Below are 12876 nucleotides of genomic sequence, written 5' to 3' on the forward strand. Positions count from 1 at the left end.
ATGTCGTGGTCCAGAAGCCTCTCTCCTGTCCCGAAGAGCCTCACCATCGACAGAATACAAGCGTACAGCGCTTCCAGAAGCCTCGGCAATCGGAACGATGAGCGCAGCCACAAGTTTGTCGCCGAGAGCTACGTTCAGTGCGCTTCCATTGAAACGTCACCATTCACTATACGGTAAGCTGCCACATTCTGCGACTATGCTTTTTTTTTTCGTCTTCGAATGCTAGATGCGTTCTGTTCGCTGAACCGCCTATGCTCATTCTCATTCTGAGTGAGAAAATAGAGCGCACAAGCTTTATGCGAATGCACTCAGAGCAGCCATGGCCGGTTAAACCGAGTGCCAGCTATTTTTTTTTTTACTTCGGTTGCGCTGTAAGCAACATCAATCAAAAACTCTCGTCTTTTTTTTTTCTTGTGCAGTGACTCCAGGTTCGTGCGTGTACGCGCGCGGTGCTTAGAAGCCAGAAAAAGACTGCATCGCCATACCAAGTCAGTGTTGTGATAACGAAAGATGGTTTCATCGACGGCTGCACATGCGAGTGCGCTGCGCGGGAGAGTGGTGTGTGTCACCATGCTCTGGTACTGCTCAAGTTACTTGTGTTGCTCAAAGAGCAAGGGTATGAAGAACCGCCGCCTGAGCTGTCCTGCACGGAGCTGCCGCAGAAGTGGAGACGACCGCGTGGGGATAAAATATCATCCAGCGCGGTAGATGATGTAGATTGGAGGTCCGTACGGCCTGGTGGTAGGGAGTGTGCCACGGCCTCTCGACTTTATGAAGCTCGCAAAAAACCCAGGCTTGCAGAGGATGTTAAAAAAGCTGCTCTGAAATTTGGTCAAGATCTCGCAGAACTGGCACCAACCCCATTTTCAAAGCATTTGCAGGCAATGACAGTGAAACCTTCAAGTTCTGCCTATGGGGAAACTTGCGAAGGCAGTATGTTATGGAGCCAGAAGCCGTTAATGCCTCATCATTTTTCCACTCATATTAGTCCAGAAATCAAGTTGGGTTCCACATCAAGAGGAGCCGACTCCGTTCCACCAGAACCAACTATCATACCTTCAACATCACTGTATGTCGCTTCATCTCAAAACCTGCCAGCATCACAGAAAGCCATACTTGAGGTAAATACAGAAGTTGTAGTAAGACAATCTTTAGTAATACAAATGTGGCTAGTATGTTAGAAAAAAAATGTCTGCAGCTACAGTTCCTAACATTATCTTTCTTAAATGCACATAACATACAGAGTGCAAACACAGGGCTTCGTCTAAATATGGTAAAGTGCTGAACGTCACTGCTCACCCAGCGCAAACATATGAGGATATGCATGTCAACCATAGTGCACAGCAAACTAACGTTTCTCTCAAATATGAAAGTATTAGAAGTACAGCTGCTGCTACAATCTATCTGGTAAATGTTACTTTTTACCTGTGCAAGCATATTTTCCTTTTTTTTTCTTTTTGCAATCTCTAACCCTTACTATCACCGAGGCTCACAAGTTGGAGAAAAGTAGCCGTGGGCAAAACAAGAGTGCTGCATGGCAGGCAGCGACTGACTGCATCCAACTTTGGTGCAGTTATGAAACATGAGAACTGGACAGTGAAGGGTCTCAAGAACTTGACTGCCGAGAGGGATCTGTCACGAGTAAGAGCAATCCAGTAAGCATCCATAAATACTATTTTGCTTGTAAGTGCAAACGCAAACAGGTGCTCACTGTAATGCTTGCATGCACTGCTTCTACAGCTCATCAATCTTTAGGGTGATCTGTTGCAGCGTTTTACAATTTTTGGCAACTTTTACTAGTATGGACACTAGGTATGGACTCTGTAGTAAGGCATTATAAAATGACAGAAAGGCATCAGTAGATGCTAGTTGATAGGCCATGAAGTCTTCAGCAGCACTGTAAACAAACACTGGTAGCATCCAAGCATGAAAAAATAGCAAAACACCACTGCATGAAATAAAGCCTTTTATTAATTGTTCAGTGGTCGCCCTTTTTGTACATTCGCATTCAAACTTAGACATGTGTCACCAACTTCTCGTCGACTGGCTGCCAGGCGTAAGCTGTGGAGACACAGGGACTTCACGCTTTTCCCGATCTAAAAGAGAGGTTTGGACAACACTTAAAAGTCGGTCAGCCCGTGTGACGTTCATGTGTGTCGGGGCATCAGAGATCTAAAAGGAACTCGGAGAAGTTAAATAATTCATCATCATCATCATCATCATCATCATCATCAGCCTGATTATACCCACTGCAGGGCGAAGGCCTCTCCCATATTTCTCCACTTAACCCGGTTCTGTGCTAGCTGCATCCACTTGACCCCTGCGAACTTCTTAATCTCATCCGCCCACCTAACTTTCTGCCGCCCCCTGCTACGCTTTCCTTCCCTTGAAATCCAGTTTGTTACCCTCAGCGACCATCGGTTATCCTCTCTTCGCACTACATGTCCTGCCCATGTCCATTTCTTCTTCTTAATTTCCACTAGAATATCGGTAACTTGAGTTATTTCTCTGACCCACTCTGCACGCTTTCTATCTCTTAATGTTACCCCTACCCTTTTTCGTTCCATAGCCCTCTGGGTTGTCCTCAACTTAAGTAGAACTCTCTTGGTTAGCCTCCACGTTTCAGCCCCATAGGTAAGTACAGGCAAGATGCAACTGTTGTATACTTTCCTCTTGAGCGATACCGGTAAGCTGCTAGTCATAATCTGCGAGTGCTTGCCAAATGCGCTCCATCCCATTCGTATTCTTCTTGTTATTTCCTTTTCGTGGTCCGGATCTGCGGTTACTACCTGTCCTAAGTAGACATATTCGCCTACTACTTCTAGTATTTTGCTACCTAATGTAAACTGCTGTTCCTTCCCGAGGCTGTTGAACATTACCTTAGTCTTCTGCATATTGATTTTCAAGCCTACCTTTCTACTTTTCCTGTCTAGGTCATCAATCATTATTTGCAGTTCATCCCCCGAGTTGCTTAGCAAGGCAATGTCATCAGCAAATCGCAGATTACTGAGGTATTCTCCGTCTACCCTTATCCCTAACTGCTCCCATTCCAAGTCTCTGAATACTTCCTCTAAACAAGCTGTGAATAGTACTGGGGATATTGTCTCTCCTTGCCTAACACCTTTCTTTAAGGGAATTTTGTTACTTTCTTTATGCAGAACTATGGTTGCTGTGCAGCCACTATATATATCTTCCAGCACTTTCACGTACGCCTCGTCTACCCCCTGATTTCGCAATGCCTGCATCACCGCCGAGGTTTCAACTGAGTCAAATGCTTTTTCGTAATCAATGAATGCTATGTATAAGGGCTGGTTATATTCCGAGCATTTTTCTATCACCTGATTGATGGTATGGATGTGATCGATAGTAGAGTACCGTTTCCGAAACCCTGCTTGATCGTTTGCTTGATTGCAGTCTAAGGTTGTCCTGATTCTATTAGCGATACCTTAGTAAATACCTTATACGTAACAGACAGTAAGCTGATTGGTCTGTAATTTTTAAGGTCCATAGAGTCCCCTTTCTTGTGAATGAGGATAATGTTTGCATTCTTCCATGGTTCCGGTACCATCGATGACACCAGGCACTGCGTATACAGGGTGGCCAGTTTTTCTAACACAATATCCCCCCCCCCCCCCCCGTCCTTCAGCAAATCTGTAGTTATCTGATCCTCTCCAGCTGATTTCCCCCTTTTCATAGTTTCTAGTGCTTTCTTGACCTCGTCCTTCATCACTGGTGGAACGTCTGACTGTTTTTCCCTACCTCCAATCTCATTACGGTCCTGACTTCTTTTGCTACTGTAGAGATCTCTATAGAACTCCTCGGCTACTGTGACTATCTTTTCCATATTAGTGATTACATTGCCCGCCTTGTCCTTTATCGCATACATCTGGTTTTTGCCTATGCCCAATTTCATCTTTACCGCTTTAAGGCTTCCCCCGTTCTTTACAGCATGCTCAATTTTCTCCATGTTATACTTCCTTATATTGGCCACCTTGCGCTTATTGATTAGTTTTGATATCTCAGCCAATTCGATCCGGTCTGTTGGATTGGAAGCTTTCATACTCTGGCGTTTCTTAATCAAATCTTTCGTCTCCTTAGACAGCTTGCCGGTATCCTCTCTAACTATCCTACCGCCTATTTCTACCGCGCACTCAGTAATGATATCTCTGAAATTATTGTTCCTTGCCTCTAGGGTAATGTCGCCATCCTCAGTTAGAGCTGAAAACCTATTCTGTAGCGAGATTCTGAACTCTTCTGCCCTCCCCCTCACCGCTAATTCGTTGATGGGTTTCTTTCTTACTAATCTGTTGCGTTCCTTTTTCAGATTTAGGCTAATTCGGGACCTCACCATCCTGTGGTCACTGCATCGCACTTTCCCGATTACCTCTACATCTTGCATAATGGCGGGGGTTGAACACATTCTGAAGTCGATTTCATTTTTAGTCTCCCCGTTAGGACTTTTCCATGTCCATTTCCGGTTCTTCCGTTTGCTGAAGAAGGTATTCATGATTCGTAAGTTATTGCGCTCTGCAAACTCAACTAGTAACTCCCCCCTGCTATTCCTAGAACCAATGCCATAGTCACCTACTGCCTTGTCTCCTGCCTGTTTTTTCCCTACCTTGGCATTGAAATCGCCCATTAGTACAGTATACTGCGTCTTTACTTTTCGCATTGCCGATTCTACATCTTCATAGAAGCTTTCAACTGCCTGGTCATCATAACTACATGTAGGTGCATAGGCCTGTACAACCTTCAGTTTATACCGCTTATTAAGCCTTATTACGATGCCTGCAACCCTCTCATTAATACTATAGAATTCATCTATATTACCCGCTATATACTTATTTACAAGGAAACCTACTCCTAGTTGTCGCCTCTCTGGTAAGCCTCGATAACACAGTACATGCCCATCCTTCAGTACAGTATATGCCTCATTCGGCCTCCTAACCTCACTAAGCCCTATGACATCCCATTTCATGCCCTCTAGTTCCTCTAACAGCACTGCTAAGCTAGCTTCACTAGCTAGGGTTCTAGCATTAAACGTTGCCAGGGTCAGTTTCCAATGGCGGCCTGTCCAGCGGAGCCAGGCTTTCTTAGCACCCCCTGCTGCGTCACAGGTCTGACCGCCGCCGTGGTCAGTTGTTCCGCAACCGCTGGTGACTGAGGGCCAGGGTTTTATGGAGCTTATCATAGGAGGTTGCGGCCAATTACTGCACCAGGGTGGCCAACTCCTGTTCTGGTGAGGGAGTGCGTTGCCGGAGGTGTTCACCGGCATCAGGTCGCACCCCAAACCTGTTTATGCAATTCCATCGACACGCGGATTTTTTTTTTTTTCATCCGGTGGAGAATTGCGCGGCACCGGGATTTGAGCCCCGGTCCTCTTGCATGCGAGGCGGATGTTCTACCGCTACGCCACCGCTGCACCTTCATATTGGTTGTGTAGTGTGAAAATACACATATGCATCTCGATTTCAGGTCATACAATACCCTCGGGTGGTCACAAAATACTCCATATGTCATGATAGCCAACTGCAGCTATGGGATAAAAAAGGTATATGGATATAAATCATTGCAAGAGTACCAAAACTGTATAAATTTGCACTGTTAAAAATATTAAACACTACACAGTGAAAGTAGCTTTGCTAGAACCATTGCTGTGACTGACATGGCAAACAGTGCTTGTTGCCTTTAGTGATGTGTTGAGCACAAGGCCTGCATGGCAATTTTAATCCTGTCAGTTAGGCGGAGTTATGTCCTGTTTTTGTTGTGTTATCATACATGCAGGCCAAGGTAATGCCATATGGTCCTTGGTTCCAACGCTGCAATTCTGAAAAAATGACTGCCAACACAGGTCCGATGTACACCGTCCTACTGCTGACTGTGTATATTCCTAAGTGATGTCCAAGTCTTGGGTAGACACCAATCGACGCAGCTCACAAAGCAACATTCCTGCCAAGGTGGTTGCCTACCATAAAAACCACATCCCATAGCTGCCATTCCTGGCAGCCCAGAAGTAAAGTGCTGACGAAACACATTTGAGATGTTCAGTGAGTTTACACAAGAGGGAGTTGTTAATATGGTTAATTCAGTGAAATTTACACTGTATTTATTTTGTTAAACAAAGCTCCTTTTGTGAAGTAAAACAAGCTCCAAGTAGCCCCAGGCAAAAGTGGGCAAATGGCAATAGATATTGAAATACTTATTGTGAATTGTGTTTTATTGTCGGATTCCTTTGAAGAGACACTAAGGATGGAAAGCAGTTTTCGTGTATCGCTAACATACAGTGTTCTAATCTTAAAGAGACCACACGAGTCGCTTTGGGATGTTAAACCCCACAAACCATTGAAGAGACCACTTAAAATGAAAGCAGAGGTTTTAAAAGGATGAAAAGACCAAGAAACAGAACAAAGATGCTGCGATTACCGGCCAATTTTGCAAGTAAAAGGCATGCTTCCACAAAGAAGTTTTGGTGCAGATTACCGCAAGATATATTGTGCCATGAGCCACTCTAATGTGGCAGTGACACGTCCTTTTCAGCAAGGTCATCATGAATCGACTCATGGGAAGGCTTCCAATTTAAATTTTTTCTCACCAATAAATACTATATGCCACAATTGCTGCCAGACAACACAACCATAATGAGAGAAATAATCAAATATTTACTGAGACCTCAATGGAGTTGTCCTCAGTGTCCCTTTAAAAGGGTGCACTGAAGCATTCAAGCAACGTATGCACTGATGCATGTGAGAAAATATTCTGAGGTAACACAATCTTTGTTCTAACAGAAGACTGGAAACTTCACCACAAAGAGGGAAAACAGCTGCCTAGGTACACTGGTACAGCACATACAGCAATTGTAATAATTAGCAGACATGCATTGCAATTTACAGAATGTCACGAAATGTAATCGCTAGGTTAAGTGTACTGGCATCAAATGTGCAAGCATATTTTGCAGATTGCCAAGATTTATTTCTTGCTTCAATTATTTATTTCATATATACGGCCACACCTTTGGTCAACAAAAAAAAAGGGCGTGTAAGTGCCAGGAAAGGGGTCGGATTAGATGTGCTAGGCTTCTCTCCTGGAGGAGCAAGGAGAGAATCATTCTCTTGTAACCAGTTGACGGTGGATTCATCCAAATGTGAAGGTCCGATATTCGATGACCCAAAAGTTACCTAAACGGGCATCTCTGCCAGCCGTCGACCACAGCATATGCAAGAGAAGTGGTCATGTGTAGCCTAAGCACGGACATCTCCACGAAAGAAGGAAAAAAAAAAAATAAAGAGCTCACATTTTGGGTATCACATCAAAAATATGTGTAAGCCCACTCAGCAACCAAAAATGACGGATATTGTTCATGCATACAACGCATGAATATGTCAGCGCAACTTAACAGTGTTGGCCGTTCATGTCATATCGTAATTATGGCGCAGTGAGGCTTGCTGATGAATTAAACAGGTTCTGGTCATCACAAACCTTTCAGCAGCACCTTCCGACAATCAATGTGCTGACCTTTCAATAAGACAGCTTTCTCCTCCTCGCATTGCTAGAATGCATCAGAACGTTCTTGCTCACAGCATATAAATACGATCAATATGATAAAGCTCACCATGAATGTCGTTACGGTTTCTTCCCCTCCCCCCTTATCATCATCCTGTACTGTATGCACAGCTTTCTTGACCTATCCACATCCAAATGAGAACAACTTAAGGGAATAGTGAGGGCAAAATGAAATAATTAACAAGCTTTTAAGTACTGGCAAGGAGAAACACAAGATAAAAGTGGACAAAGGGAGTAACATAATCTAGTATGTAACATTAATGCAAAACCTAAAATGTGACAAGAGAAGGAACAATAAAAAATGTAAGCCAGACCAATTATATGAATTCACACTAAGGGCATACAGTACATTAAAGGCGTAACTATGTGAGGTTAGAAACTATAGAGGAAAAGGGAAAATTCTGCGTCAACACGTACACCACCAGCTTGTTCCCAAACATAGTATTGCTGGCATTGGTCTGTGACAACATGAAAAACTACTTTCTCCTATCCATGAGCAGGTTGTCATAATCATGCATGCTGTCTTGTAAAAAAATCACTTTTAACGCATTACAAGTTAGCTAACCTCATTCAGCGTGGGTTAATAATGGTCATATTTCTGCTTTCACTGGCAGTCTTTCTTTTATGAACTGGAGGTGTTGCTTTTAGTGCAGTGTAGAACCAGCTTTCTTGTCCTTATTTCAGGTACGGCATTTCAAATGAGCTGCAAGCCATACGCCAATATGCAACGACAATGCAGGCCCTTCAGCACGACGTGCAGACATTCCACTGTGGACTTGCTGTAAGTCCAGCTTGCCCGTGGCTGGGAGCCTCACCAGATAGGATAGTCTGGGACCCAGAAGAAGGCAGCCACGGAATTATTGAGGTTAAGTGTCCTTACTCAATGAAGGATATGTGGACTTTCCAAGGTTAGAAGGGTCATGCCTCGTGAAGGATGCCACCGGTGTTATCAGGCTTGATCGCCAAGATGCTTATTATTATCAAGTTCTTAGACAAATGGCACTAACTGGCCTCACTTGGGCAGACTTTGTGGTCTATTCGCCACATTTTATTGTGATTGAAAGAATAAGGTTCGATGAAGCTGCATGGCAGCTATGCTGAAACAAACTCGACAAATTCTACTTTGACACCCTTCTCCCATTTCTGGCAGAACAATAAACTGCAGGTCATCTAAGATCTTGAAAAAAAAAAATTAGAAGAGTTCAACGCTGCTGAACCGAATATTGAGCGAAAGCAATAGCTGCGGGTGACCGAGCATTCTTCTTCTTCTAATTATTCTCTTCATCTTCTTCTTCCCCAGCCCACACATAAAGCTGCGCTTTAACCAAGCCGTGTGAACGTGCCTTAGTGGCCTATAGGGGTAACGAAATGCCAAGTTCCTGGCAGGCTGATTCTAACATAAGCGTCCCATGTGAAACGAGAGACCCAAGTTGGCAGCTCCTGCCAGCCCACATATAAAGCCCCTCTATTACCATGCCCTATGAACGTGCCTTATTGGGGCTATATTAGTAACGTGAATGCCAGGGTCCTGGCAGGCTGATTTGGACATAACCGTCCCATGAGAAATGAGAGACCCAAGTTGGCAGCTCACCGCCTCGCTACGCTGAAGGCTTGAAAGTGCAAGTAGTATTGCTTTCGCAATAAAATGAGAACAGAACTGCTTCACTATTTTTTACAAACTGACACCAAACACATACTAGTGACATTATGACACTGATATTCACACAACGAGGTCTTGGATGCAAGGGCAAAAGGTAGATGTACTGTGCTTGACGGAGCCCAGGCACCCGATACACTGCTCAGAACATGCAGCATAATAAAACATCATACAGTAACATCACGTATCCACTAATAATAAGGGGAAAATAAGGGAAGAACATGCATACTTATACAATAATTAAAAAAAGGGCTACCAAAGAGTGCAAATGCACTATTCAGTATCGCCGCACCCTATAAGTGGGCTCTGGAGATTGGTCAAAAATGCACAAACAGCCCACATTTCATTGATGACAGGCGCTATGGTGAGTGGGACTGGCCTGTCAAAGATGTGAAATGCTTTGATGCGCTGAATTCGCCTTTCAACATGAATCCTAAGTGCTGCAATCTCTTGTGTTTCAGTTACTTCTTCTGCTGTGAAACATTCTTTACGTAAGAATGGAGGAGTATTCAATGTGACACCAATCTTGTTGAGCAATTCGTCTATTTTAAATCCCTTGTCAGCCATTACAGTGTCTCCAGGCTGAAACTCAAGCTTTAGGAATCCACATTTTTGCACCAAGTCCTTGTCGGAAATCGATCCGGCAAATAGTTTTGACAAGAAAGTGATTGTCCCATCTGGTGATATAGCAATCAATGCTTTAAATGTATTTGCCGACTTGTAGGTAGAGAAAGTTTGTGACTGTAGTACAAGAGAGCTTGGGACCTCACACCTTACTTAGGTTGCATCTATGATTACTCTAGTGCTAGAGTACCCCTGTGCGATAAACGCAGCTGGCATTGATTCATTCACTAGTTCTCTTGACATCCAAAGGTTAAGCTGGCCTACCTGAAGGTACATGAAGCTTATCCAGGTTGTGCACAGCCTGGATACCGTTGCCATCGAAATCCTAAACCTGTAGGCTAGGTCTTTTTCCAGCAGCCCAACACGAAGCCTGACCAGCACTAAGTACAGCTGTTCTTTGGCAGGCAGCAAATGGGGCCTTCCAGCAGTGTTAGAGCCCTGTGCATAACTCCTTGACTAGACCTTAAGGTTTTCGCAATTCTCCCCTGGATCAAGGAAGTTAAAAAACCTTACAAAAGCTTCATAGCTAGGAAGGCCGGTGTAAAATGCCATGTATTCAGGGCTGTCCTGAAAACATTCAACAGAAAATTTTCGACTCGTTTGTTTTTCAAGCTGTACATTTTTAGCTTCTACCAGCTCATGCTCACGTTGCGCCCTGTACAAAGAGGATTTTGTCAAACTGAGTTCCTCTGCTTGGCCCTTAAGCTTTGCCTCAAGGGTTTCAATGTGCGCCGTCAGTGCGTCAACTTTTTCCTTGAGATCCGCAACCTCACGCGAACACACGCAATCGCACGTAGCGTCGTCACCGATGCTGTTCGACGTGCTGGCCTCGGCAGGAATGCTCCCGTAGATCATTTCTGCCGCCTCCGATGGCTCGGTTTCAAAATCAGTGGTCGGCACAAGATCGGATGTAGCGGCGCTAGCACCGGTGGTGGTCGAGTTTAGGCTGCATGCTTGTCTGCTGCGAGGCTTTCTTCTCGGTGGAGGCTTCGACGCACAAAAGGCAAACACAGCCGGCACAGCATCTTGTTTCAGGTAACGCCGGTTCCCCGCTACATTCGGAAGATAGCTGTCTTCCGTGAAATGTCTCGAGCAAACTTTCGTGAACTTCGTAACGGTGAAAAACTTGCCCTCGTCGCGTTTAATCGCAATAAGCCACCTCTTCTTCCAATAAGCGTCCCTCGGAAAGCAAAAGAAGGAGACCTAAAAGAAAAGAAGTAGACACAAGGTCACGCATGAACTGAGACAAGTGCATGAATGCGAAAAGGCTGATAACAAGCCTACTTGCCTTTGAGCCCTTTTCGTCGAGCACTCCTCTTTGCTTGCGCAATGGCACACAGCAGTGCACGGGCATGATTCTGGCACACTTTTCAACGCAGCAGTTGGAACGATGGAATGGCAACACGGAGAAAACGCGCGGTTCCACGCGTATAGCGTCACAGCTACACGCGCGTACGCGCGCGTACGGACTCTACCGGAGTGGCTCGCCAAGCTAATGGCGGCAGCAAAGGCTTCTTGCTTCACTCGCCAGATGGCGCTGAATTAGGAAACTCTCCTATTGGCGGTCTCTACACAGACCTCTTCTGTCCACAATGTCAGGGTTTGGAAAAGTATGAGCATAGACAATGTTATTGCCCCTGAAAACTGCGTCAATCTCATGTCAGTGCGGCGAGACGTCACTTTTCGATTATCATTGAGGCGTTTTGCGCTTTTTTATTCGATGGGTGTGCGGCTGTTGAGCTTCAACTTTCACAGGAGGTCGGCCTACGTTTCAGAGGAGGAAGGCAGCACGAAACTTCGCTAACATCAGTTAGTATAGTCGAGTTGTCGATCTGACTGCTTCAATCTCTGCTTTACTAGTCCGCACATTTGCTTCTCCTGCCTACATGCATCTTACGCGCACCGTACAGGCCTCGTTGCATTGAAAAGCCGTAGCTGTACACCGGTGTGAGAGGGAGCGCTCAAGAACGAGTCTAATTCCTGCCGGAGCAAACGTCAATTCAGCTGCGCCGTCATGTGACGCGGCAGCCGCCGGGACTAGAGACCTAATCCGTGTCCGTCCAGATAGATGGCTCTCAGCCTTCTAGTGTAAAGGGAATGGATATAATTTGCAAGTTAAGTCGTACGGCCAAATACGATAACATCTGTGATATACCGGCTGGCAATGCAAGCGGTGAAAGTGGTATTGGGGGAAAAGTGAGAATATACTCGGAGAACTTGAGGACAGCTTTAAAAATGGTAGGCGACTAGATATGATGCCATGTTCTTGATTACAAATGCATAGAAATAGCTAATGTGGAACACGAACCTTTGTATTTAGCCTTCTTAGACACAAGTGGGACATACGACGACGTAAACAGGGAACGCTTGTGGAAAATACTATGTCATGAGGTGACAGCAAAAAGCGATTAGAAGGTTGCTGGCCGAAAAGCAGATGACATAAGAATAGAAATAAATATTTGAGAAGTAAATTGAAGAAATCTTTTAGTGGTTTATACATCATTCAAGATATAGAAACAAATCCTAGCATGGTAGAGACTGCCACAACCCTGTTTCAAAGGCGACGCTCTTATAACCCATTCATCCATCCAGCATCATTATCAGACTGCGCTAGGTGCCTAAACAATGATAGACGCCTTGTAAACAGTATGCATATATGACATGCTTAGTGTTGATTGATATTACGAGACTGATTGATTAATGAGCAGTGATTGGTAATTAGTGAACTCAGCAAGTTGCAGATGATAAATCTCGTGTGCATGTCACTGAATTTCAATACGTACGATGACCTGTGTCCGAGAGTAGTGCGGCAAAGTTTTCTGAAATTGTACCAGATGCGTGTGATAGTACTGGGCTTCATTAGAGGATGTGTCTTGCGTGATGGGGCTGCTTGGTGGTCAGGGAGAAGCTATAAGACGGATGCCGAGAAGGCGGAGAAGAACGCTTGATATAAAGCAGCTAGACGGCTGAAACGAAGGCGCGATGAGGAGGTATGAACGTTAGAAACGGAAGAAAAGCGCCGCAGGTATGCGGAG

General features: G+C 44.8%; 2 protein-coding genes and 1 pseudogene across 2 annotated transcripts; 2 read left to right on the plus strand and 1 right to left on the minus strand.

Moving 5' to 3' along the window:
- Positions 1–1181, plus strand: LOC146191883 (uncharacterized). Its single transcript, XM_084600389.1, has 2 exons — positions 1–173; positions 458–1181. The coding sequence occupies exons 1-2, from the start codon at positions 1–3 to the stop codon at positions 1179–1181; spliced, it is 897 nt and encodes a 298-aa protein (XP_084456515.1).
- A 306-nt stretch (positions 1182–1487) lies between these two features.
- LOC146191884 (uncharacterized) lies at positions 1488–8878 on the plus strand. Its single transcript, XM_084602327.1, has 2 exons — positions 1488–1655; positions 8245–8878. Exons 1-2 carry the CDS (start codon positions 1576–1578, stop codon positions 8471–8473), a joined length of 309 nt encoding a protein of 102 aa, XP_084458453.1. The 5' UTR covers positions 1488–1575; the 3' UTR covers positions 8474–8878.
- A 116-nt stretch (positions 8879–8994) lies between these two features.
- Positions 8995–10193, minus strand: LOC146191885 (uncharacterized; annotated as a pseudogene).
- Positions 10194–12876: the final 2683 nt, after the last annotated feature.

The sequence above is a fragment of the Amblyomma maculatum genome, chromosome 4, assembly GCF_055883805.1.
Source record: "Amblyomma maculatum isolate TAMU_Amacu chromosome 4, ASM5588380v1, whole genome shotgun sequence".
Taxonomy (NCBI): domain Eukaryota; kingdom Metazoa; phylum Arthropoda; class Arachnida; order Ixodida; family Ixodidae; genus Amblyomma; species Amblyomma maculatum.